At 32.8% G+C, this 27,331-nt stretch overlaps 2 protein-coding genes across 8 annotated transcripts; one reads left to right on the top strand and one right to left on the bottom strand.

Moving 5' to 3' along the window:
- Positions 1–4,475: 4,475 nt before the first annotated feature.
- LOC148597151 (ras-related protein Rab-11B-like) lies at positions 4,476–14,896 on the bottom strand. Its single transcript, XM_088563263.1, has 7 exons — positions 14,737–14,896; positions 13,316–13,370; positions 12,103–12,214; positions 11,331–11,414; positions 10,372–10,565; positions 9,112–9,192; positions 4,476–7,663 (listed from the first exon to the last, which is right to left on the bottom strand). Exons 2-7 carry the CDS (start codon positions 13,350–13,352, stop codon positions 7,560–7,562), a joined length of 612 nt encoding a protein of 203 aa, XP_088419389.1. The 5' UTR covers positions 13,353–13,370; positions 14,737–14,896; the 3' UTR covers positions 4,476–7,559.
- On the top strand, positions 14,861–27,002 carry LOC148597150 (methionyl-tRNA formyltransferase, mitochondrial-like). Of its 7 annotated transcripts, none has more exons than XM_088563257.1 (11): positions 14,861–14,976; positions 16,390–16,731; positions 17,286–17,340; positions 18,324–18,466; positions 20,024–20,146; positions 22,111–22,213; positions 22,596–22,671; positions 23,537–23,628; positions 24,520–24,592; positions 25,914–26,014; positions 26,829–27,002. In XM_088563257.1, the coding sequence occupies exons 2-11, from the start codon at positions 16,424–16,426 to the stop codon at positions 26,979–26,981; spliced, it is 1,227 nt and encodes a 408-aa protein (XP_088419383.1). In that variant the 5' UTR covers positions 14,861–14,976; positions 16,390–16,423; the 3' UTR covers positions 26,982–27,002. The 7 variants fall into 7 exon arrangements, with proteins under 7 accessions (XP_088419383.1, XP_088419384.1, XP_088419382.1 ...); XM_088563258.1 differs by having other exon boundaries at positions 14,895–15,013; XM_088563256.1 differs by having other exon boundaries at positions 14,895–15,029.
- Positions 27,003–27,331: the final 329 nt, after the last annotated feature.

The raw sequence follows: 27,331 nt of genomic DNA, 5'->3' as shown, positions 1-27,331 counted from the left end.
CCTTAGATCCGCTACATATCTGAGATATTAACAAAGATGTAGACCAGGTGTCGGAATGCCCTAGATTTTCTACATATCTGAGATATTAACAAAGATGTAGCCCAGGTGTCGGAATGCCTTAGATCCGCTACATATCTGAGGTATTAACAAAGATGTAGCCCAGGTGTCGGAATGCCCTAGATCCGCTACATATCTGAGATATTAACAAAGATGTAGCCCAGGTGTCGGAATGCCCTAGATCCTCTACATATCTGAGATATTAACAAAGATGTAGCCCAGGTGTCGGAATGCCCTAGATCCGCTACCCCAAGTATCACAAAAAAGTAGTGGCGGCATTTTCAAGTTATTGTGCTAAGTGTGACGGACTGACGGACGGGTAGATACTGATGCCTTGCCATCATGCTACTACACATTTTGTTTCCAAAAACGTAATTAATACTAATTCTAGTAGAAATCCAATGACCATTTAATGAGTTGGACTTCTGGAATGAGATGATATTAACCCTTCAGTTGGATTCCCCCTATTGTAGTTCTACATCCAGAACCATCTGCTTACATGAATATTTAAATATGATGTCTAATTTTGCTATCAAGTTTTTCAAAATCCATTGAGCCTTTTACGTGCTTACAAGAGATGCGAACAAGGAAGATAAATTGATTACAAAAAAAAAATGCCAATGAAAATAGACGATATAAGAAAGTGTGAATCCATGAGTAAACATGAACATATTGATGTACAGACAAAGTGATTCCTATAAACTGCCCAAAAACTTTGCTCTGGGTATAAAATTGTGTTTTTGAGTGTTAACTCTACAGAGAAGCATTGACTAACTATATACAAAAGTCATGTAATTATGTTGTAACAGATGTACTAGACAGTGAGAATAACAACAATTTAAACTGCTGTCCTCCTATTTCATAGCGGATCCAAGAGAGGGCCCGAGCCGCACCCTCCTTTTTTATGTTTGAAAAGTTGGGTTGATTATATAGAAAATGCTGGGATTTCCGGATTCTCCACTGTATTTGACCAGCCTAAAGCATTGACTGAATTATTATATGTACACGTATATAAAATTTTATCTTGAAGTTTGTTTTGTAGATATGCCAGGATGTGGTCCACTTAGGGTAAAAATCTGTGTTTATTCAGTGTTACAGTTCAAAGAAAACAAAACATTTGATATAAATTATGTATGAAGTTAACCTCCAGTTGTATATTGATTTATTGTCAAGTCATTGCTGTGATAGGTTTGTTTTTAGTAACTGAATAAAGCTCTTAATATTATGTAAATTTTCTATTTTTCCTCAGTCAAACATTTACAGGATAAAAACTCTGATCAGATACATGTATGTATTTCAATTTTTTCAAAAATGTCATGAATGTAGTTCTCAAAATTTAAAAGGAAGTCATGCCTACAACTTATGTCAAATAAATGGTTAATTTTCCTTGAAAAATAGAAGGAAACTATTCTTAATAGTTTAGATTCAAGTCTGAAGTTTTACATTTATATCTGATTTGCCTGATTTTCCTGAGTATGCAATAAAAAAACAAAAACGTAACTTTTGAAACTCTGCACCAAAATTGAGCCTCTAACCAAGATCTTCTACCCGTGTGTAAAATTAGCGTTACCTACAGAACGTTTTAGGAGGACCCAGGGTCATGCCTCTTTTGATGAATCTTATAGGCTCTTGACCTTTTCTGTAAACCTTTTCTAATCACACGTACGATAACGTTAATGCTTGCATTATGTGCCTTTAAACTTGCCTCTACCGTGCTAGAGTGACATTTTTTTAATCTGAATTACCCAGTTGCAGAGACGGCGATTATAAAACGGGGGTTCCAGGCTACTTTTTGCTCAGTTTTTCCGAAATCCTGCATGATATTAACAAACTTTCCATTGAAAGGGGGAGCTCCAACCCCTATAACCTTTCCTTGGATCTGCCACTAATTACCCTGAAAGGAACACTAGAAAGTCTTTTTATTTAAAGACTGAGATTGAAAGGAATGAATGAAGTGAAGACAGATTTATCTGATGGGTAGAAGAAACACTCAATTGGAAAAATAATAATACCAAATAAAACCGAACTATTTCTTTCTCCATCCTCCCAAGTCAGGTTTTTGAGTTCAGCTTCCGTCCCTCAGAGAAGATGGACCCCAAACCCTGACTTGGGAGGATGTTTCTTCCCAAGATAAACGGCAATTCTAGAACACGATCCGGCGATTTTCCAACCCTTATTTTGGTCGGAACTAGGGCTCCAAGCCTAGAGAGAAAGCTGCTAAAAATTTCCAGAATTCCCAATATTGTCTTGAAACCTCGTCTTAAGATTTGTACATGTTTGAAATTGAGATTTTTTAGAGGAAAAAATCTTCCTCTACTCTATCAAGTTTGTCACCCAGAAGTCACCTCATGGACTTCAATACAACGGAAACTGTAATGGTCCTCATCAAGGATTTTATTCAGAACTTTTTTTTTAAATACCGAATAAAAACCCATGTTCTCATGTTCATAGATCATTTCCAAATTTGCATGCCCTTTTTTCCGATGACATGGGCCCCATGTACCTTCCCTTAACCAGTAGGAAATCACTGCCGATACAACTGTCCCTTCTTTTAGTCCTAGTGTATTAAGTCCCATAACTCTGCAATAATAAAGTCAGAAAACAACCAACAATGATTCAGTGCTCCATGAAGAAGACAATCATTTACATTGTTTAAAGCATTTTAGAGTTATTATATGGTGGATAAATGGACATACAGGTCAATATGGGTATACCATAATACATGTGGGTTCTTCCTAAATAGAGGATTTCTGTTAATCACATAGCCTTTTTGTCAGAAAAAAAAATGCAATTGACAGAAATCGTTATCTAAAGGGAAAATACCTTAAATTTTCAATGTTTCAGTGGGAAATATTTTATGATGTCTAATTAGATTCCTGTCGAGTAAAAAGACAGAGAAGTGTTTAGAAAACTGACATATTTTACTAAAAATGTATTGTTCTTTTACTCATTTAAATACATTTTTGAATAAATTTTGAAAGAAATATTCATGAATTTAAGAGGCAACTTCTATGTTTTTTGTTCTTTGAGTTTCTATGCTATCTACAGGTATGGGATTGAGTGGAATCCGCTATACTATGATTTACAGGTATGGGATTGAGTGGAATCCACTATACTATGATTTAAAGGTATGGGATTGAGTGGAATCCACTTTACCATAATTTACACTCTTATGGGGCTGACTGTATAGCTGACGTGATCCTTTAACGTCAGTTTCCGCAATATTGATCACGTCTTATCTTTTAACCAATCTTAATTTCGGGGATTTGATACATCGCATCTACACCAAAGAACTTGAGATAAAGGATACTACAGACACTGTGAAGTCAGCTTCATATCTTGACCTACACTTAGAAATCGATGGTAAAGGGAAACTATTGACCAAACTATACGATAATTGTGGTGACTTTTCATTCAGAATTTTCAACTTTCCATCATTTGTGGCAACATACCTTCAGCACCTGCGTATGGAGTGTTCATATGAGTTGAATCCAGTTATATGATGTACAGGTATGGGATTGAGTGGAATCCGCTGTATCATGATTTACAGGTATGGAATTGAGTCAGAGTGGAATCCACTATGCTATGATATGCAGGTGCGGGATTGAGTGGAATCCACTATATCATGATTTTAGGCTTTCCCTACAAGAAACAGAGTACTCAAATAACCTTGGATTTTGTTTATAATGCACAGCAAGGTTGTTATTTTGCTGGTATCACAATAAACAGGAATATGCACAGTGTGTCTATGCTGAAAGTTCAAACAATCCTTTTGGAAACACGTCATTTCCACAACATATCACTTCAAACAGAACGATTTTAAGCCAGGCATTAATGTTTCAGAGCAACTTCATATACTTTAGGTATCCCTGATTGTCTATAAATTGCGAGGGAAGGAAACCTTTTTTCGACACAATGGGTGGTAGCGGTCCTCAGCAAAGTTGTCGGACAGTACTGAAATTATCGAAAATATGTCTACTATTGATTTAAACTCAAAAACAGGCATCAGCTTGGACTGAAAAAGTAGATAAAGGCTTCCATTTGGACTACTATGGTCCAGTTAACAGACTCCATGTTTAAATTACGAGTATAACCCACAGAAAAATTCATTAACTTTGAACAAATAAGATTTTGAAGATATCAACTTTTAATAGAGACCTACCAGCAGATGAAGGTATCCACTTGGGAAAAACTGTCATACACTGTATGTTTTTTATTTGTTCATAAACATGTTCCCTGACTGATCCTAAACATATTTCTCCATATGATCAGAAACATATGAAAAACACATGTAAACTTGCCATATGATGCAATTTTTTTTCTGTGTATAGAATGTCACTTATGCTCTGCCCGATAATATACAACTATTAAATTGAAAGAATATGACTTATGAATAAACATATGCACACTGTCATGTCTTATATTTAAGTATTCATTTAATAATTCATAAATACAATAAATGATGCACACAAAATTTTCAGTCTTGTATTATGTACAATGTATATATTATGAAAACTCCAATTGTTGGTAGATTCAACTGTAAAAAATTCACATAACATCTTGCAAATCTAAGGCCATTCACAATTAATATACTAGTTCTCAGGCCAGTATTGTATAAAAGAGCAAATGAGTGTGTAGGCATTTTTTACCCTGCAACATTATGGTGAGAAAAGGAGGATGGCAAAATGTTCAAAATGGCTTAACTCAAAAAACTACATTTTGAAAACTGAAAAATGCTATATTTTAGTGAACTAACACTTGAGCAAAGTTTTAAAAATATTCATTGATCCCCTCTCAAGTTTTCATCTGTAAACTGTCGGAGGACGGACAGACATGCTTCTGTTTGGAGGGTGTCACATTACACCTCACTGCTTTGTGTTGTGGGGAATAAAAACAAAATGTTGTTTACAGTGTTCATAAACATGGAGATGAGAAGGGAGCTTTTTTTTATTTTACTGATATGGCAAAAAAAATGTGTTGTGGGACACTCTTAGAAAAGGTTACAGGGGGCCTGAGAACCAAGTACATGTTGTAATTTACTTTGTTAGGCCTAAAATCTACAAAAATAACCTGATAACATTCCAACAATGTCATTTTAATACAATAACCATATAAATATTATAAATAATATATATTAAAAAACCACATAACAAACACGCATGCCCCACTTATCATGTTTATAAAAATAACACAACAACTTTGTTTCAAACACATTATGGTAGAAGTACCACAAATTTGTCTCACAGAGATTAATCAAATCTAATTTCTTGTTCCTTGGACATTTTGATAACCAAATATTAGCACTGACCTGAAAATTTTCATCTGGTTTAAATTTCTAAGTAAAACTTAAATATGCTGCAATCATTGTTAATTTTAAGTTTAAATTTGATTTTGAAAGATTATAGATGAAGAAATAAAGTAGAATATAGCTCGATCTGAAATTTTAGTTATAGGTGCCTCCAACAAGCAAGAAAACATTTTTTTCGGGATTATATAAGTTCAATTATAGTGCATACCTGTTTACCCTTCGACATTAGAGGGGTAACACCAACAAAATTACTGCAAAATTTAGAATCTCTCACATAAAAATGATAGATTTGTGAAAGGTTTTTGGTTAAAATTAGTAAGTCTTCTGCGAAAAACACTAAAAAATGGATTTTTACATAAAAAATTTGCTTTTACATAACATGTATATTCTCCAACATAAGACAGTGTCAATAGTGAGAATATCCCACATGAACTATAAGAAAGGTTAACAAATATGAAAAAGTGTATAATTTTATTTTAAAAAAATGAATGCTTAATTAAATGCCTGTCTAAACCCATAAAAATCACAACCACACAGTTCCACAATACAAATGTCTTAGTTCATTGAAAATATACCAAAATGAAATTTTAAACAGTTTTATTAGATCTGCATCATAGTATGCAGCAGCCTGAGATGAAAAAAAAGAAAAAATAAACAATTAATATACTGTAATCTATTACAAATGTAGAAGTTTGGTTTGATATTCATATTTAATCATTCACAGTGACTATATATCTTTTTTACCCAGATTTCCAACTAAAATAAATCTAAAATTTCTAGCTATTATCATGCTATGAAATACATGTGTAGTGAACATTTCAACATCATTTCACAGAATTCTACTTCATCGTTATGGTGTATCCATCAGCACCATGAAAACTGATTTATTCAACAGGTCATAGTTTTTCTTTCCTTGTTTGTCTACCCCGGACTTGACTTTTTATGAGCAACTCTGAGGATGTTTCTAGAAAAGCAGAGGACACTTACCCTACCGGTGCACCTGGTCCATGCTCCCAGTTTTTAGTGGAGTTTGAGTTGCTCATTTACTTTTGTTACTTTGTATGTATGATTTTAGTTACTTTATGTTCTTTGTTGTGTATGTCTGTTTTCCATGTCTGGTTTTTGTCCCTGGATTACATTCTTTTGATTACCGCTATAACCTTGGTTCCCTTGATTACTCTTTACCATACCATAGATCTAAAGTTCTTCATGGTAATCTTATTTACAGCATTTATTTTACATACTAATAATCTAAGGAGATTAAAAGCAAATATAATCATGATGACATAAATATTTTTTCAAGAACTTGCCATAATACATTAATTACAGTATAAAAATATCACCTATATTCAACCAACTTTATCCAGATCAAAATCACAAGAAAAACAAAGAAAAAAAATAACTTACCAGTAATATGATATGTATGCTATATCAAAAGTGCTGAAGGAAGTTTTATTTCTAATTAATTAAGTTCAGATCTTAATTTTTATTATGGACCTTAAAACCTTTCAAATTTACAATAATAAACGATTTCAGATCTGTTTATGATACATGAGCTGTAACACAATCCATAAGGTACCTTATTTTATGAAAATGATCCATAAAAAAAATCTTGAACTTTTTATCATTTTAACATAGGTACCATGGAGAGATTCACAATCCATAATGTACAATTCACGGTCAAAATTTGTAGAAACCATGAAATATCCCCCCAAAAAATAAATTATATACTTCTGTAATTACAATGAAGATATTAGTGTACATAGGTGGACCAAGGGGGGCAGCCCCTCCTAGAATGGAAAACAATAGTTGATTCTATAGGAAATGACTGAGCCATGACAGAGCTGGACCCCTCTTTTAAGAATCTCTTGATCCACCTCTGGTATATGCAGCAGAATGCAGAGCAGCTTTACTCTGGTTAGTTCATGGCACATAGAAGTAGAAAGTTCTTCTGTATCAAAGAAAAAATTGTAGAATCAAGGAGTTTTTCCTAAACATCAGCAAATAGTTTTACATACGAGCACTATATATTCTCAACACTTATGTACTCCAAGGGAGCACTATAGATTTTCAAGATACACATAAGTTGTTAACTCTTTTCTGATTAGTTAGATCCAATGTACACTTTCTTTGCCTAACAGTTTACATGCTTTCATCTGATTGGTCAAACAACTATAAATTTTCATATGATTGGTCAACAGCCACAAGCACCACTGTCATTTGCTGAATCACTAGGTACTATTCTAGATGTATTGTCTGCTTTAGCTTCTGCATCTTCCACTTGTTTCTTATAAATATCTACAATGTATCAGGAAGAAATTTTAAATAGTGTGATGCATCCATCTTTAGCAAAATGGATTAAGCAGAGTAGCTATATTTATTTCATTCGGGCCTGATTTTCTGAAGTCAACAGCAGACCTGTTTGCTACTTTAAGGACATCCATATATTTTTGATCATATTTTTTATTGATCTGTAAATTCCTGGAATATCAATCTGAACTCCCTTCCTTTCTAGTTACACAAAAGTAAATCCTTGGATGCACTAGACAGAAAAATCAGCTTGGAATTTAAACAACCTGCTTAAACTGGTTTAATTTTTTAACATTACTTTTTTTCTTAGCTCCTCGATTCACATCAAAATCATGAAAATTCTTGTCAGAGTTATTGTTCTTTATTTCTAATGATATCTAGCTAATTTTTTTGTGCCACCTGGTGGATAGAACTATTTTGATTTACATATGACTACAATCCTAGCAATTTTTTTCAAGAAGAAAATGAAATTCTCCTTACTGCATCCGAGGTTATTTTTTAGTGTAGCAGAAACGGCCGAGTGGATCCAATTGCCTACATTATGTGATTTTAAAACAGAGATAGTTTGCAGAGATTTACAATCTGTATAGTGCAATTTGTTGTCAAAACAGATTTACAATCAGTATAGTGCAATTTGCAGTCAAAATCATTCTCAGTGCAAAATACGAAAAATTCATTAAAGTTAATATCTTAAACCAACCGAAATCAACAAAATCAATTTTAAAATAAGCTTTCTGATTGGCTGATTCTCTTTAATCAAACCAGGTTATTTCGTATAGCCTGGCTTGGTACTGTAATATTTTCAACATCAGTTGGTCCACATCCCTTATTCAAATAATCCAAAACAAAATAATGTTTTAATTATGAATCAATTATTAATTTTTGACAGAAACTGAATTAAGGGATATTCTAATTTTTAAACAGGTTATATTAAAAAATCTGGTTTGGGCCACTTTACACATTTTTTTTACAATAAGCTTTACAGTTTATAAGTATAAACTGCTGCATACCTGGTTATTTCGTCTGACCTGTTTAAAAATTAAGAACAATTCTGAAGCAGATTAAACATGGTACTTAACTGACTACATTGTATTAGCTTAAAATATCAAAAATGCCAAGTAATATGTACTGAGAATACAAACAATCTGTACGAGGAAAAAGCACATTTCATCCAAATAAAGTTAGTGCCATAAGGCCAAAATAAAAAATATTTACTAGATTCCCATCCCCTCCCTTTTATTTGGATTTTCCCCCAATTTAGATTAACTTTTTCAAATTGGCAGCATTTTCCAATTTCACTTAAATTGATAAAAAAAAGAAATAAAATTTGCCGCCAGCCCCTAATTTTGAAAACTGCAGGATGAGAATCTAGAAATTTTTTTTTGGCGGCCTAATAAGAATAGAACAGATTTTTTTCTGAACTACATGTAGCTTACCGACTAGAAGATTATTAAAAGCTTCACCAACATTTGTGGAATCTAATGCTGAAGTTTCTATAAATGAAAATCGCTTATCATCTGAAAGTAGAAGAAAATTCGATATTTGTTCAGTATATGATCTATTACTCTATGAAATATACCAAGAATGGGTATGGTGAATATGTATGACAAAGAAACAACAACTCCAGTTGCAGATCCAGAGGGGGTGCGGGGGGTTGGCACACTCCCCCCCTTTTTTTTGGAAACTTTGTCATTTTCATGTGTAAAATTGACAAAAAATGGCAAATAATGTCCTAGCACCCCACTTTTTCTGAGAAACCTCTACTGGTACCTCCATTTCAAAGTGTATGGATCCAGCCCTGAACCCATCTGGATGAAAAATATTGATAAATAAGTCTGATTACTTTCCGTTCAAAAGTTATAATGTATCTTTACACTGCATTTACTATACAGCTTCTGTTATTGAAGTCAAAACTGTGATTTTAATTTTTGCGATTTTTATAAATTTGTGCATCAAACTGTTAAAAGCTCCATTATGTGAGATTTAATTATTGCAATTTTAAGTCTGTTTCATTTTCATTGTTGTGGAATATTACTCTGTAGTTTCAATGTAATTTTAGTTCAATATCTTTTTAAGGCTATTCCTTTTAGGGTTGGAGCCATCTGTACTCAAATGTTCATTTTGTCAATGAAACAGGGTTGATTTCTTGACCTACAGGATTTTGTAGGCATTCTAGAACACATGCTCTGTGCCTGCATTAAAAATTCAAAATATCACTTCCGAATTAAGGAGGTAGACCTAGAGTAAGGGACATAATGCTTTAAATCAGTATTATGTTTATATTATATTCAATTTCACCAAAGCCAATCAAGCTTTCATTTGAAACAGAATGAAATCAGTCCAACTTTTATAGATGCTTATATGAGATTTATGTAAAATGCTGAACACAAATGTTCCAGTGATTAGCAAGAGTTGTGTCTTTTACCCTAGGTCTACCTCCTTAAGTACATCATTTCTGAAAGAAACATTTTGAGACATTCATGTTTCAGACCAACTACATACATGTATATAGGACATCGCTATCACAGTATCCTAATAACCTATTCATGTCCGTAATGCTATTTTAACTGGTAACCTGAAAATGCCCTTCGTCACGGGTAAGGCTTCTCAGTTTTATCAATATGATTGTAATTTAAAACTTGTTTCGATGTTTCACCTAACTCCACACCTTCAATCTATAATTTTCTACTGGTTACCTGAAAATGCTCTCCCTTCATCATGGGTTACACTTCTCTGCTGTTTCAGATCTGTTTTATTACCAACAACCATTACACAAACATTAGGATCTGCATGCTGTTTTAATTCTCCCAACCATTTGTGTAGATTGTCAAATGTCTGTTTCTTTGTGATGTCATAGACAACTAAAGCACCAACTGCTTGGCGATAATAGCTGAAAAATAACAAGAGAATGAATGTATTTAAACTACTGATTTCTGGCTTGGTATACCTCTGTTTGTGGGGTACCAATTTTTCATGGTTTACGTAAATAGGTCAAAATCCAAAGAAAAAAACAACTAGTTTCTTTTAAAAGAGGCTTGAACCATCTCACTTTTGATGGAAAATTATTTTTAGTTTGTGTAAAATTTGGGAAAAAATCAGCAATTGACAGCCTATGATACAAAAAATGTTAAATATCTTATTAATGGAGTTGCATGTGTTGATGTGCTTAGTATCCCCCACCCCAATAGTACAGAAATTCAGTTGATAACAGACAGCAATCAAATAGCTTGCCTTGTTGAGTAGGGCTGTACATTTCAATTCATACTTACAATCATTTGATGGATAAATTGAACACTAACCTGGAAGCCCAGGCAATAGTTTCTTACCACAAGTTTCTCTCAAATATAACCCTGGGTCACCAGTGAAGTCTTCTGTCTTTTGATTGGTTGAGCGAATATGTTGTTATTTTATTTACCCTTATACCTTCTAATAATCAAATTTAAAGAAAAATTCATTTAAATATTTTTTCAAATTACTTTTTATTATCTTTCGATATAAATGCACAATTATGAAGTTAATTCAGGTAATATCATCTTTGTATTTATTTTATTTCATAAGCGGCAATTTACTCATATATTGTGCATATCTATATTTTCAGTGATCCTAGGGTTGCTTATGACATTGACCAGGGAACCAGATTAAAATGGACACTTACACACTAGTTATAGCTCTATATCTTTCTTGTCCTGCTGTATCCCATATCTGGGCTCGAATTGTTTTTCCTTTTATTACCATGTTCCTGTAATTAATTCATTCTAACTGTAAGTCTCAAATTTGTGCATGGTGGAAAACAAAATCTAACATATGAGACAAGGACATTCATATTTTAACAATAGGGAACCTATTACTTTTAAGTGTTAGTTATCAAAATTGTGTGACTTTATACAAAAATCAAAAAATATATTTTTGTTTAGACTTTTTAGTGTAATGTCAGGACTACTGTATGGCAAGGTTGCTTCAATACATTTACAAATCATTTATTGTATGAAGTTGAAACACATTTACAATAAATGGTCATGATACAAATAATACATCATATACAAGTGTACATATAAAATCCACGAATAACTTAGAGATGTTAAGATACATCTTTCTTTACTTAATGGAATTAGAAACAAAAAATTGCACTCCATAAATAATACTTAAAAAAAATATAATATTTTCACTATAATTAATGAATAGTATATTCCCATTGATGTGTATACTGAAAACTTCAAAACCATGAATTCAAGAATCCACGAAATTGAGTTTCTTCCCTGATCCATGAAAATTGGTATCAACGAATTAAAATACTTTAACAGTATAATGAGAATAGATATGGTGAGACAGCAACCCTACCAGGCTCAGGCCCTGTCAGCTCAAGGCCACCCACAGGTCTTATTTTCAAAATTTTTTCACCCATTTTCACTAAAATTTTAAAGTTTTACCTAGTAGAAAATTCTACTCCAATTGTAGTTTTACTTTCAGCATCAAACTCATTGCGGGTGTATCGTGATAGCAGGTTTGTTTTCCCAACTCCTGAATCTCCTATCAATACAACTACAAAAGAAAGAGATCAACTGATACTGTTAACAGAGAAATTCTTGAGCCATATTTCTTTTGTGGTATCAGCAATCAATACGTTTTTGTGCAGTCTTGAATTCTTGATCTTTTCCCAACTTGCACTGTAATGTCCCTTGTCAAAAATATTCATGACAGTTTATTTTTTTTGTGTTACGGGTCTTACCATGAGAATAAAACTGCCTCAAAAGTTTCCCTATTTACAGTACTTTACTATCATTTCTTTAATATCTTTACTACAATATATAAACAAACAAGGAAAGGATGTCATTGTTGTTTAGAATTCCAACTACTCAAAAAACAATGTGAATTATCTCCCTTTGAAATAGTTGTACTTCATACACATTACAGCAGATAATCCAAAATGAAGGGAGATAACTCTGTAAATGATATAAATGGATTTTCAATGTTGATTATCTCCCAAGAGCTGGCAGATTTGAATGAATAATTACACATTTCACAGTATAGACCCATAAAACAACTTAATTACAAAAATAAAAATATGTAGCCTATTTTAGGGTGTATCACATTTTCCAGATTTTGCATGATTCTTACATAGACAGCTACTTAACATATAGTGCATGATATTGAACTGTCCTTTTAGCAGCTTCTACAAAAAAAATATAGAAACATGCCTTTTTGTTTGGATTAAAAACAAAGTTACCAATTTGTAGAATGTTGCGTTTTTAACATGTTTAACTGAACACAACATCTTTGATATTTTACATGTACACTTAACTGTTATAGTGGGCTTCAAATTGGTAATACTTATAGTAGGAGAAAAGCCAGGATTTCAGGTGGGGAGTGTGAGTAGAACTAAAGGTATAGTGAAGCAAGGGAGGAAGAATTTGAGGTGTTGAAAATCAAAAATTTCATGCAAAAAAAAAAAGAAAAGACTTTTTCCTATGCTGCCCCCTCTTTCAAATGAATCTGCACCTGCAAAAGGAGAAATTGAAGATCATATAAATTCACATTTCTGCATTTATTATTCCATCTGACATGTCAAGATTCCTCATACCTGATTGGACGAAAAACTGTTGATCATCAGACTGTTTTTTCTTAAACATTAATAAATATTACCTTTCCATATAAAATCATAATGCTCTTCTGTGGCCATCTTAAAGTCTTCATATATCTAAAGTATATATAGAAAAAAATATAAGCATTTACAAAAAAGCTTTCCATTTCAAAGGGCCTTAAATATTTCACAGAAGACCAGAGGTTGAAATTCCTGAAATTAGCACAAGTCCGAGGACCGGGACTCTCAATTTTTAATGCGGGAGCATCAAAAGTTCATTTAGGTCCTGAACCCACCATACCTTACATTTACTGAGAACCTTCAACTTTCTTTTGTTAGACCATCCATTTCATATGCAAAAAGGTCCATGTCCTTTCATCATGAAAGTATATATGAGCCCCAGAATATACATGCATAAACATTTAGTGTTGAAAAGTTCATGCTTACTGGTGTTTTCATACATGTTAACTCCACCACATGGCCATATACTATTATAATAAGAGAGCAAAGCTTGCTTTTGTATTTATAGAAATTTGTCTAAAAATTCATCATACTGACACTTGAGAAACTTTCATCAAAGCAAAACACTGCATTGCCATCTATTGAAGTTTTAGAAAAAGTCAAAAATGTTAATTAACTGGAAGCTACTACTGGTTGGAGAGACTGTGATAAAACCCTGCATTCTATGTTCGACCGTTAAGTTAACGGATATTTGTAATGTCCCTGGTGAATATATATCCCAATCAAACTCAGCAAAAATGATAAATGGCATGAAGTCTACTTCATTGAAAAGGGAACATAGTACTCTACCTTTTGGACTTTGCTTGCACATAAGTTCAATACCTAAGGTCCTTCCTCATATCACTCATTACATATGAAAAAGGAGAGTGAGTTTTGTCAATACATGTAGTCACTCAAACTTTATGAAATAATGGAGTCTTCTTAATTCAAAGCAAAATGTGGCTAGATCAGAAATTGATGTATATATTAATATGACACTAAATATGAGCAAGCTATCTGGCCACTAAAGGAAAGGTAATCTCTTTTGGGATTCAGTGTTACATGCTATTTTTTTCTGGTCTTCCAAGAGGTACAGGACCACAAAATCAGAAAATAGCTTCAGACACTGATTTCAAATTGTAATAGTGAAAAGGCAGTCAATATCAAATACGATTTTAGGCTTTGCTTACATGAGGGGCAGGGGTATTTAAAAACTCAAATAACATTTGACTTTGCTAGAACATCCAATCAAAAGACAGAAGAGAGAAACTTTCAATCTAAGTTCTTAATTTATTACATATGAATTATCTACTCGGAGCAGGGGGGATTCCTTTGTTTTGTTATTTCTCTGTATGAAAATCTGGGTCATGATGCAAAATTAAATTAAAGATGACATAACTATGAGTCAATCGTGTTAACCTAAAATTCCAGGTGTGCATACTTCTTTCATTTCTATCCAGTTCACTTGAGAGAATAAACTTACTGTTAGGACTGTAGTTATACTAAAGGCCACGTCACATTATCAAATATAATTACAAGCTCTGTTGTTTACAAACAAATCAACTTTATCCCTTCCAGGTAAATAAATCACCTGTCACCTGTCCAGTACTTAGACGTGTAGTTATAGCCGCTCTACGTATTCAGAAATGAGACTAGCTTTGCCTTCATGCAGTATTGGGAGTTTCGTATTTCTTGAACTGCCCAAAGGAAGATTTGCCTCTTGGTATATGTAATGTGGTTGTATTTAGAAATGGACCCAAGTAAATAACGAAAAACGTAAACTTGCCTAATCCCTATAATGACTACCAAATGCAACGATCGTTTCATACCTGATAGACGACTTTAATCAAGTAACCCGGTACAAAAAACAGGAACTCATATCCGTAACTGTACCCAATTCACATTTAGTCGATTTCCAAAAATTGGTTCATTTCTTCAAAATTATGTTTTAGTTTTTAAGTTTCAACAAAAAAAAATTCACTGACTTTATTTTACAATGTGATGAATTACTGTGAAAGTACTATTGTTAGTGGGGTACCAACTTTCGTGGTTTCGTGGGTAGACCAAACTGCAAAATTTGGCTCCGAACGAATAAGAGATTTCCATTGATGGGGACACTGATAACATTCAAAGCAAGAATTTAAGAATCCACGATCTTGTGTTTCTTCCCTGATTCACGAAAAATTGGTATCCACGAATTAAAGTACTTTCACAGTAGAATACAGAAACGTGCAAATACAAAATGTTTTATTGTACCAACACATTTACAATATACGGTCATGACACAAAACCAAATAGACTCAATGGTTAGCTAGTACGAAACAGTTAGGTCAATATGAAAATGTGGTCTCATTTTGAGGAAATAAAGCTGTTTTGAGGCAGTCCAGACAGAAATTTCAAGTGTTATTTTGTCCTTTATGACATGTTGCGAAGGGACATGGAAAAGCCGGGCGTCCATCCATATGTTCATCTATCCGTGTTTTCTGCATTTTTATCCAAATGCTTCTACTATATAAGTTTATTTTTGTTATGTGGCCTTATTATGAAGAGTTGCACATTAAGTTCGACTTTAGTTACGGTTGAATGATTTTTACAGAAGTTACGGCCCTTGGACTTTGAAAATATTGGGAAATATAAGTATAGATTTCATGTACATACATGTATTTTGGTACCCAGAAAATTTAATTTAATTTTTATCATTTCATATTCTAAAGTTGGTAGAAAACATGTCCAAAATTTAAGGCTCTATCCAGATGACAAGACTGCTTCATAAAATGAAATTTTAAAAAAATGAAGCATTACCAGGCAAAGATTGGCTATGACCTAATTATGACTAACACATTGCAGACATAAGGGATATAAAACATAGAACTCTCAACTGGTTCAGGTTGTGTGGGAAGTAATTAAACTAGAATCTGATGTAAAACAAACAATGGCTAATGAAAAATATGTGAACACCATTTTTATTGCCTAAATTTTGGTGGACACAGACTTTTAGTTTGATTTATATGAATTTAGATGATATTTAATATTGCAAAGTCACTTGACTTTTTAAAATTTTGGTCAGGTTAACATGTGCATTCTCTTGATCCTGGTCAGATCAGTCTGTTCATGTTTCTACATTTTCTTTCCACAGTGAATGACTTCCAGATCTTCAGTGATTTTAGGAGATGAACACATACTGCAGATACAGAGCTGTTAATATTATTATCAAGACCTCAGGAACATTACCAGTAAATGCAGTGTTAACAGAGACTTCAAAATGTAACCTGATTTTTTCAAGAATAAAACCATGGAAACCATCTTTACAAAAGAAGGTTGCCATGGGCAACACGAAAGCATTGTTACAGATCAGGCGTTACTGTCACGGTACATCAACAAACCAGAAGTTAATCAGATCCTCACCTCCATGGAGAATTCTATTTTTTGGAAGTGATGAATTTTCAATTTTCACTCTGAAAAGCATAAATGAGAATAGGTACATGTACATCTATTAAAATTCACACTTGAAGTATTGCAAGCATATTATGGTATTTTTTAAGTAGCCTGATAATGAAACATAAAAAGTATCAAGCAGTACAACTGAAAAATTATTTCACTTGATTTTCCCATGCATTTCACATGATTTTTATTGCCTAGAAATAGCTGAAATATTGCTGCTTGAGCATTAAACATCAACAATCAATCAATCACACGATTTTTGGTCTGAATTAAGCAAATAAAATTTGTGACAGAGTTCATATGAAATTCATGTGAATAGAATGTTCATGTGAATTTCTTGTGGTATGTTTTGCATGAAGTGATGTTAAGTGAATTTTACATGGAATTATGTTTCGTTTGAAGCTGAATTTACATGAAAATCATGCTACAGTACTTTCGTTTGAAGCTGAATTCACATGATTTTCACATGAACAATGTTTACCTGTGTACCCCTGCACTTCAATGTTTTCAATAAGAGCCTCTCAAAGTTCATAGAAATATCCTCATCATTGTTACTTGTTAAACTCCACAATAATATTAATTGGTTTTCAGGCTTCAACAACAAGACAGAGTTATAGAGAGTTTAGAGGTTGTTACAAAAGGTCATGTGAGTAACTTTTAAGTACAACTCCAGCTAAGAATCATGCGAAAGGTGATTCATGGGTGAAAAGCCTTCATATTTTTATTTTTGATATTTTATTTGAATTGACAGAAATTAACATTCAATTATTCATATAACTTGTGTTCTTAGGAGATAAAAATGTATAGAATGCACTGTACATAGATTTCAAAATTAAGGGAGATAACTCTGAAAATGACACTCAAATACAATAGAATCTGTTGGATTTTCAGCATTGATTATTTCCTAAGAGGAGGTAGATTTGAATGAATAATTACACATTTCATAATATGGAGCCATAAGACAACTTAATTTCAAACTTTAAAATATGTAGCCTTTTTGGAGTGTATCACATTTTTTCAGATTTTGCATGATTCTTACAAAGACAGGTACTTAAATATCTTCACAGGGGTAAAAATTAGCAGATGTCCAGTATCCTATAGCTACTAGAATTTGACCTGGGCTTCCATACTTTTGGGTAAAATTTAATTGTATAGAAAATATTAAATAAAATATGGTCTGGGCTACCAGCATGTATTACCTTATTTTTACCCCTGCTTCAATTTATAGGAACCAAGCAGTCTTGAAACTATTTCTGAATGTTTAAAAAAAAATACTCTTTAAAATGCATCTATGTTCAAACAAACCAACCTGTGTACAATTGGTAGAGATAGTCAGTGCCAATTAAAACTCAATTATTTATGTTTTAAAAATACATTTAGGCTTGAATATTTTTTTGTTAACAGTTCCTTTCAATTTTTCATTTATTTTAGATTTTCAGCAATGTCATAAGAGGTAAAAAAATCACAATCTGTAGTGGTCAGCAAGATTTATATAGATTCACTTCCTTTTGTGAATCACAATTTATGGTTGTCATAAATGGTTACCCATGTTGTGTGTGTCCATCTTCATTATAAGTTCAATCAGTCACTAACCCTTTGTCCCTATTACTTAATCCTCTTCTATTACAGTGTCCAGTAAGAAGATATGCAACAGATGCAGGTTTGAAGATTGACAGCTGGCCTATAGAAACTCCTGTAGACAGATATGATCTTGGTGTAGTGGTGTCATTTGGACATCTGCTACCATCAAGAATTATCAGAAGTTTTCCATAGTAGGTGTATGTGTTGCACAGATTTTATTTTTTCCTTTCGCTTTAAAATGAAATTCAGATTTTCTCATATAGGATTTCAAGTTATGACTTATTTACAGCTGAGCAAAATCATGTCTTATTGAAGGAAAGAGTAATCAAGGGAACCATGATTCCAGTGGAAATCAAAAGAATGTAATCCAGGGACAAAGACCTCATATGGAAAACAGACAAACACAACAAAGAACATAAAATAACTAAAATAATACACACAAAGTAACAAAAGTAAATGAGCAACTCAGACTCCACTAAAAACTGGGAGCATGGTGCACCGGTAGGGTAAGCATCCTCTGTTTTTCTAGAAACACCCGCCGAGTTACTCATTAAAAGTCAAGCTGGTGTAGACAAAAGAGGAATGGAAAACTTTGACACGTTGAACAAGTCAGTTTTTATGGTGCGGATGGATACACCGAAACAATCCACGAGTTCATATAGTCAACCCTTTAATATGCATATTGACAGGTATGCAAGCACTTTTGACCTAGAACTATTTTAAATGCACAAATTTCAAAATCATTTGATGGCTAATGTGAATCATGTTACACAAAATTCATACTTGGCATCACATAAATAATAAACAAATATAAAAATCAGAAGTAAATCTGAAATGGCCTTATGACCTGCTTAGCAGTTTCACAAATCAACTTCTCCTCACTAAATTAAAATTCTATAAATATGGTGACATTGTTATCCAGCAGCATGATGTTTACATTGTTAAATTGGTCATGATTCTGTTACCAAGTTCAATTTTGCCTAAAAATAACAAAAATAATGTTACACTTTGAGCTATGAAAAGAAAGACAACTCTAAATTGAAAATGAAACTCTTGAGAAAAATTGCATGTGTTGCCAAAGGTGGAAGCAAGTCAAGGAGTTAGGTCACTCACATATCCGTCCTCAACACTTTTTTTTTCATTTTTCATTGCATTTTCTTCAGTAAATATAGATCAGTTGCAGTGCAATGCAGGTCCAGACATTGATTTGTTTAGCTTGTTTATGAAAAACATGATTGTCAGACATTCACTATTTTTCATTACATGTACATGGACATTTTGCATTGTTGGATAATGTTTCAAGTGTAAACATTGAAGGAGAGTTATTGTGTTAGAATTGTTTTGTCTGTCACAGACCTTTTCTTCTTTCGACAAGAGAGTTAAACATGAAAAATATTACTGGCTGAACAGAAAATTATCCTGAAAACATTGCAAAATTGTAATTTTCTCTGGTAAAAATTTATTGCAATGAGTAATATAAGAAATGGAATCTAAGAACTGTATAGTTTGTGCTCCCTATATCTTATTTGACATACGAAAATTGAAATAAAACATTACACATTTAATGTAAACTATGAAATCTTGACGTGGGGGTAATTTTCACCACTTTACGCTAAATGGTTGTGAAAATAACCTCCATGCGAAAATTTCCTTAAAGTTTTTCAAGTCTTTAAGTTTTCTGACTCTGAAATTTGTAGCATGTAAACACAACAAACTCAAATTCTATTTAATTCTGTTTCTGATTTTAGTGGTGTATTGAATGTTCATCCCAGTCTGTTACCAAGATGGCGAGGAGCTGCACCACTGGCCCACACAATATTGAATGGCGATACGGAAACTGGTGTTTCTATTACAGCTGTCAGACCTAAGCAGTAAGCAGATTTTTGGTATCAAATTTGATCTTGTTGTTGAGTCTTTTAATGCTGGTTCCAAATTCTCTTGATTTTAAACAGGACAGACTTTGTGTAACTAAGTCTTTCTATTACAGATGTCAGACCTAAGCAATTTTTTTGTAAAAAGACTCATGTTACGAACAAAGTATACTGTGAAAGTCCTATTGTTCGTGGGGTACTAATTTTCATGGTTTTCGTGGGCTAAGGCCAAAACAGGAAATTTTGGTTCCCAATGAAAAGGATATTTCCATTTTTGATGTGTATACTGAAAACCACAAAACCACAAATTCAAGAATCCACAAACTTGTGTTTCCTCCCAAATCCACGAAAATTAGTATCTATGAATTAAAATACTTGCACAATATGGAAGTTCTTTAGTTTGAATGTAAAGAGAGAGCATAGATGAGATTGTAAATAGACTCGAATAACTTCTTTGGTAATTATTACCAAGTGCTACAAAAGAGTAATCAAGGGAACCAACATTCTAGCAGAAATCAAAAGAATGTAATCCAGGGACATAATCCAGTAAGATCATACATGGAAAACAGACAAATGCAACAAAGAACATAAAATAACCAAAATAATTCGTACAAAGTAACAAAAGTAAATGAGCAACTCGGACTCCACTAAAAACTCTGAGTATAGACCAGGTGCACTGGTAGGGTACACATCCTCTGCTTTTCTAGAAACAACCGCCGAGCTGCTGATAAAAAGTCAAGTACAGGGTAGACATCTGCCAAAGAGGAAAGAAAATCTATGGTACAAAATGTTTGAATTTTTTATTACCGATTTTACTGAAACTTTTATAGTAAGTTTCAGTGACCGATATTGAACAGTAGCTACTTGCAAGGAATACCCAAAAGATGCTATGTAATTGTCATAGGACTTGAAAGTTTGGTCTTGTGACCATGTGAATTTACATGAATGTGTCCCTAACTCAGAAAGTTGTTGTTTGTAGTGTAAAAACCATAATCAATGAAAACCTCTTCTGTGTAAATACAGTGTTAAAAATAACTACTTCTACATTATAATAAGTTCGACAATATCACAAAATAGAAAATCCTGACAACTATGTATCATATTGATGTACCTACAAATAGAAAACTAAGTACAAATTGGTTTTCTGTTTAGAACGCTTTTAACAAAATTAAAAGATATATCAAGAACATGATTTACAGCTACTTTTTCCTAACCCATACATGTTAATCTTTGGAACAGTTCACATGGGAAAAATGTAAAAAATTAATTATTTAGTATTTTTTCACAGAAAATATAGTAATTTTATTCAAAATCCTCCCACAAATCTTACATGCCTATGTTGGAGATTCTAAATTTTAAATTGATTGTATTGGAGTCCCCCCTCCCAAATATGGGAGAGTTAACTGGTATGCTAGCTATATTTGATAATGACTAGATATGTCCAGTCCTATGTAAATTAAGAAAAAAAAAAGATATTAGAATCAGTAGCTATTGACAGTGTTCTTCTAATTAAGTACCAGTCCATATAAAATTCAGACACTGGCAATGGTAAGGTGATTCATGGTGTATAAAAAAACAATGGATCAGATGATGCTTTTTGGTCTACATATGCTATATTTTTATGTGGCAATAGTCCTTTCTGTATTCAGATTTGTACTTTTTAATTACACTTCAACCTCCCACTAAAATCAAACAAATCAGACCAAATCAAGAACAGTAACTCTTGCAAAGTACCAATTTCATGTATAATCTCTATAGATTTTATCTCAATAGTGCAACACCCGAATGAAAAAATAAGACTGATTATGTGATCTATAACAGTCTCTGAACATGAAATAAAACTGAATTTGGTGGGTTTTTGACTTGCATGAATCTCCTCTTGTCTGATTTTTATAAAGACTGATACTTGAAATTTAGTTCTCTACATATGGTTGGAAAAAAACAATATGTTTTTTTTTTTGTAGTTTTGACATTGGACCTGTTTTTATGCAGGAGAAAGTACAAGTTCCAAAAAATTGTACAACTAGTCAGCTGAGGGACTTATTGGGTCCTATTGGAGCTAATATGGTTTGTATATCAATTAGATATTTATCTACTGTGTTTAATTAGGTAGTCAGTCATAGGGGTTACAACTGCACATTAGTTCTGTGCATACTACCATTTTTTATGGGAAATTTGAGTTTAGGTTCTAATATTTGTTATATTTGAGAGATTCTGGGTATTATGAAAGTAAACGCTAGCAAATTTTAAGTCCAAATATTAAACAGTTATTTCCTGTAAACTGTATATATGGACACAAAAAATAAAGATGATAGGACTAATAATGAAATTTGGCATTAGCACAAATTACCCACTGTATGGTATATAACTAGGAATAATGAAGCAGTGATGATGTATCACTATTTAGTATAAATAATAATAATACCTTTACAACATGTTTTACTTTTAGCTATTGAAGAGCTTAATTAGTCTGCAAACACTAGAAAAACAAGAAATCTCCCAACCGCAGCAGAATATAACATATGGTAAGTGTCGTAGTTAAATCAACTTAGTCATGGGCTCCATGTGCAATGGCAGACACAAGTGTAAATACATCTATAACAAATAGATTTGACTATTCATTGATACATCTGTAAGCTAACACAACTATTATTGCTTCCTTGTTCAGTGACCCCCCCTGCAAGCCTCTCCAATTTGTCCTTATTTTAGATTACAATAAGGAGATCTAGTAAGTATGAAGCACATCTTCTGGTGGATAGACAATGATGATTATAGATGATTCCTCTCTAAAATCATCAGTTTCATTTTTCCATGATCAGATGTTTACTACACACCTTGAGAAATCCCACACCAATATATTTTCCACTCTCCACCGAGCTGTAAGAGGTTTGGAGTAATAGAAGTCTGAATTTTAAGCATGCTCTAGAATTTTTTTTCAAACCAAATAAGTAGATCAGAGCTCAAAATACTCATTGTCTGGTTTAAGAGATGTTTCATTAAAGAAATAGAAGAGGAACTTTTTTTACTTTGAAGGGAAAAAAAAACATCCAGCTGATACAGGAATCTATCATTGGACTGGTTTTATCATCAGCAGGTTTTACCATACATCAGTGCTTGCCTTTAGCCACTAGCTCGATGGCTGGTCTAGTAAAAAATTAATTCAGGCTAGTGAAATGATATGTACATTTCATGTTTCGGGCTTTATTGAATCCTGTACAGTCCTCTGTTATTCGGGTTAGTTGTTAAAAATTATGAAGCAAAGGACTGCATACATGTCTATACTAGGAGTCCTAGTATTACACTTTTTAGAACATGTTCCTATTTTGTGTAATAAGTTGATTAGGTCTTTAAAAAAGAATCATCTAGTAAATTGTTTATCTTTTTTTTCAGCTGGTAAAATCATCCCTGAGATGACATGGGTTGATTGGGAGTACCAGACGAGGGATGATATAGGTCGACAGTACAGGGCTTTCCATCATATTGTAAATATGCACTTAAAAGGTTTTGGAACATTCATTTTTTTCAGGAGATGGACTAGAACTTCTTATACTGCCACTCAAGTTGTGGGTGGTATATTGGAATCATCTTGTCTGTCTGTCTGTCCTTCATTCTGACTGTCCAAATCTCATCACAATTGTCTTGTCTCCATATTGATGGATTGACTTCAAATTTTGGTCTCTGGCTTCATATAGATGGGACATACAGGGGCAGATTCAGTATTTGAGTTTAGGGTGGGCGTGAATTGAATTAAATGCCATACAAAGCAAGGCAAAAAATAGTATTGGGTGAAATCTGTGGTGAAAAAAATTTTTCTTACCGATTTGGGGGGGGGAGCGTATGTCCGGTATGTCAGTCCTTGGATCTTCGCTTGACATACTTTGTAAGGGATTTTTGTTGCTCTTTGATATCATTTTACTGTTTTATGAGATATTCCCATTTTTTACTATATGGAACAAAAGGATTACCTAGCACAACAACAAGTGCAAGTTCATATTTTATTCTGGAATCCTTTTTTGCAATATTTTTCTAAGTTTGAAAAAAAATATTGTCAAATTCAACTTGAGGGTACTTTTTGGCATTACAAGTGGATGTATTCAATGAGATCACTTGGTCATAGATTTGTTATTTACTCTGTATCTCTCTGTTGTAGAAAAAATTGAAATATAATTAAAAAAAAATATTGGTAGAGATTTACCAGTTGCCATTTTGTCATTTTAAGTATTGCAACAACCTTTTCCATAAATCAATGATGAAGACAAGATGTTTTACAGAATTGGAATTTGATCACAGGTAAAATGTATAGTACAAATCAAGTTTGTTTTTGTGTTTGTGCAATTCTTTGGACTTATTTTTTTTTTTCGTTTTATTTTCAGCTCCCACTAAAAAGTCACTTTGGAGATATAACAATAAAATTACTCAACATGGTGGATATCACAGATGAACTAGGTTAGAAGTCCTGTAAGATTTGTTATATCTGTAGGCAGGAGAAGGCAGTTTTTAATATCTACATTTGTATGTTGTATGAGGATTGCTTTTAGTTTTTAACCAAGTTGCATCAATACAATTAAAATAAGACCTATCAATTGTTCCATTTAGTCATTGTATACAGGATCTACATGTAACTAGATTCTACTTTCTGTTCTGATGACCTTTCTAATCATCCAATCAGATGTCATCTTTCATGTTTTTGAAAGCATTATTCAAAAGAAAAAATCCAAGGATTCTGCAAAAGGTCATCTAAACAGAAAGTAAAATGGAGTGACGTTAGATTTGTTTGATTTTAATTAGATTGTTCTTGCATAACCAAATTTAGGACAGCTTTTGCTTCTTGAAAGGCAAAGCAGTTTATTAATATCCAAGGTTGGTTACTATTTTGGGATTATTTGAATCACAGACTGTGGACTAATTGTTGTTGATAATGTCCAAGTTCCAATGTAGTTTATACAATATAATATAAGTTAACCAAAGAGGACCAACCAGTCAGAAGGCGTATTACAAATCTAATTAAATTATTTCAATGCAACATTATTTTCAGAGTATAGTACAGATTGTTTGAAACTCATTTTCGAAAATTTGTTTCTTAAGTAGCACTCAGGTAAGGTTCATGCAAAATGTGATACGTGGAAAGTCAACATTTTTTTAATTTTTGATATTTTGTTTAAAATGCTTAAGTAAACAGAAAATAACTTGTGAATTTTCAAAGAAACCTTGTTCATAAGAGATATGAATTATATAGAATGTACTGTAGAATTCAAAATAAAGGGAGACAACTCTGTAAATGACACTAAATACAGTCGAAACTACTGGATTTTCATAGTGAATTATTTCCTAAGAGCAGACAGATTGGAACGAATAATTATACATTTCATCATATAGACCTATAAAGCAACTTCATAACAAAAATAGTAATGTATAGCCTTTTTTTGGATTTATCACATATTACAGAATTTGCATGATTCTTAGTTGGAGTACTACTTTAATAAAGCAACATGTAATAGGAACAATTTCATGTAAACAAATTTAAGGAGTACTGAAAACTTATTAAATTTCACAGTTGCTTATTTTTATGCGAATTCTGTTTAGTGAACATGTTGGTGGGTTCAAATTTCCGTGTTTCAAACACTGATAAGTGTTATATTGTGATAAAAATCAGTTTTGCAGGTTCAGTTCTGTTTTGCTTTTCTGTCAATCATGTAAATACCAAAAATTATTTAATGAACAATTTTGCTCTCTACTAAATTTTATACCCTGTTTATATTTTTATCAGATGAAAGCATATTGTATTTACATGGGGATACACACATGAACTTGCCACCAGGGACGCCATGCTTTGGTAGAAAGAGCCAAATTTGTTGGATCAAGTGTATGGTATGCATCACTATTATATCCATAGAATTGAATTTATCAAGCTTTACCTGTGTAATAAATTTCCGGTGTATGCTTTTGCTCGCTACACTTACTGCATGAGCACCTGCATTTCACGGATATTTGAATTGAATCGGACAATATTCATGGTCCAGTGGTTTGTCGCATGTAGAATTGAGGAATAACATTGCCGTCTTTCAGAATAAAATTATATTTCCTTTTACAGGTTCAATTTTGCAGCAGTGGACATATTTATACATTAGCAGACCCACACTCATCATTTTTTTACTATGACATTACAATTTACTTAAAGGACCACTCATGTAGTGTAGGGTTAGCATGCTTGCCTTGTATGCAGGAGTTTGTAATTCAATCTGTGTCTAAGTTATTCTAAAAATTTTAGAATTGGAGTGCACTTCTGTGCCAAGTGTGTGTCATATAAGGGTGGTGTAATTACAGGTTGGCTTGGAGTCCAAATAATGTGTCCAAGTTAGGTGACATGCCTACCTGCTAGCTGTTGCTTCTGTGAACTAGCACGACAAAAAATCTGGCTCAGTGTGTTGGATTAGTACAAATCAGGGTCTTTTGATTGGTAAAATATTCTCATACTGAAATGCATGAAATAACAGCCATAGTACATTCCTGGGTGGACATTAACAGAAAATTAATCAGTTTACTTAAAGTGACAAACTTGTAAATGAATATATACTCTTATGTTATAAATTCAATATATCGTTTGATTATGGCTGAAATATTGCTGCTCGGACGTTAAACCCCAACAAACAAACAAACCATAAATTCAATATTTCTTTTACAGGATGGTTGGGTTGGATTTAGGAATTTTGTTATAAAGAAGGAAATTACAGCAAAGAGTTTCAATAATGGTTACCTGAAAAATTCTATGTTTAAAGACTATAGTTTTTGTCATCCTAGTAAAAGTCATTGTAAGAATACTGGTGTTATATTATGATTAAAATTGATTAAAAAAGAATCCTACTCTTGTTTTTTTTCTAACTGAAATGCATGCTTATATAAAATTGTGGTTATAGGTAGATATAAGAGTAAGAGTAGGAGCCTGGTGCCTGTCTCTCGTATGCTTGAAAAGTTTGGTTGATTCATATGAAAAAAAAAATGGAAATCATCGGAATGCCTCCTCTACCACCAGCCCCCCGCCCACTTTTGAGGCCAGTTAGAACCCCCCTTTTTCAGAATTTCATGATGATGTTGTTTGTATGAAGATTAATTGCATTATTAAAATGTAATTATGGAAAAGTTTGAACAAGTTGTCATCAAAAAGTTTAAATTTGGTACAAATTACAT

This window comes from Perna viridis, chromosome 15 (assembly GCF_037379345.1).
Source record: "Perna viridis isolate PV_CMFRI_1.1 ecotype Kerala chromosome 15, ASM3737934v1, whole genome shotgun sequence".
Lineage (NCBI taxonomy): Eukaryota > Metazoa > Mollusca > Bivalvia > Mytilida > Mytilidae > Perna > Perna viridis.
The sequence above is the reverse complement of the archived record's forward strand: the minus strand, read 5'-3'. Positions and strand labels throughout refer to the sequence as shown.

What these genes read in the sequence shown, in the direction of transcription:
- LOC148597151 (XM_088563263.1), bottom strand. Translation starts at nt 13,352, where the DNA reads ATGGCCACAGAAGAGCATTATGATTTTATATGGAAAG. An exon ending in TTATGATTTTATATGGAAAG is followed by an intron (nt 12,215 to 13,315) that starts GTAATATTTATT and finishes TTTCTTTTGTAG; the next exon opens with TTGTATTGATAGGAGATTCA. An exon ending in TTTTAATAATCTTCTAGTCG is followed by an intron (nt 7,664 to 9,111) that starts GTAAGCTACATG and finishes GATACATTGTAG; the next exon opens with ATATTTATAAGAAACAAGTG.
- LOC148597150 (XM_088563257.1), top strand. Translation starts at nt 16,424, where the DNA reads ATGAACACATACTGCAGATACAGAGCTGTTAATATTATTATCAAGACC. An exon ending in AAAAGCATAAATGAGAATAG is followed by an intron (nt 16,732 to 17,285) that starts GTACATGTACAT and finishes ATTGGTTTTCAG; the next exon opens with GCTTCAACAACAAGACAGAG. An exon ending in ACAGGGCTTTCCATCATATT is followed by an intron (nt 23,629 to 24,519) that starts GTAAATATGCAC and finishes TTTTATTTTCAG; the next exon opens with CTCCCACTAAAAAGTCACTT.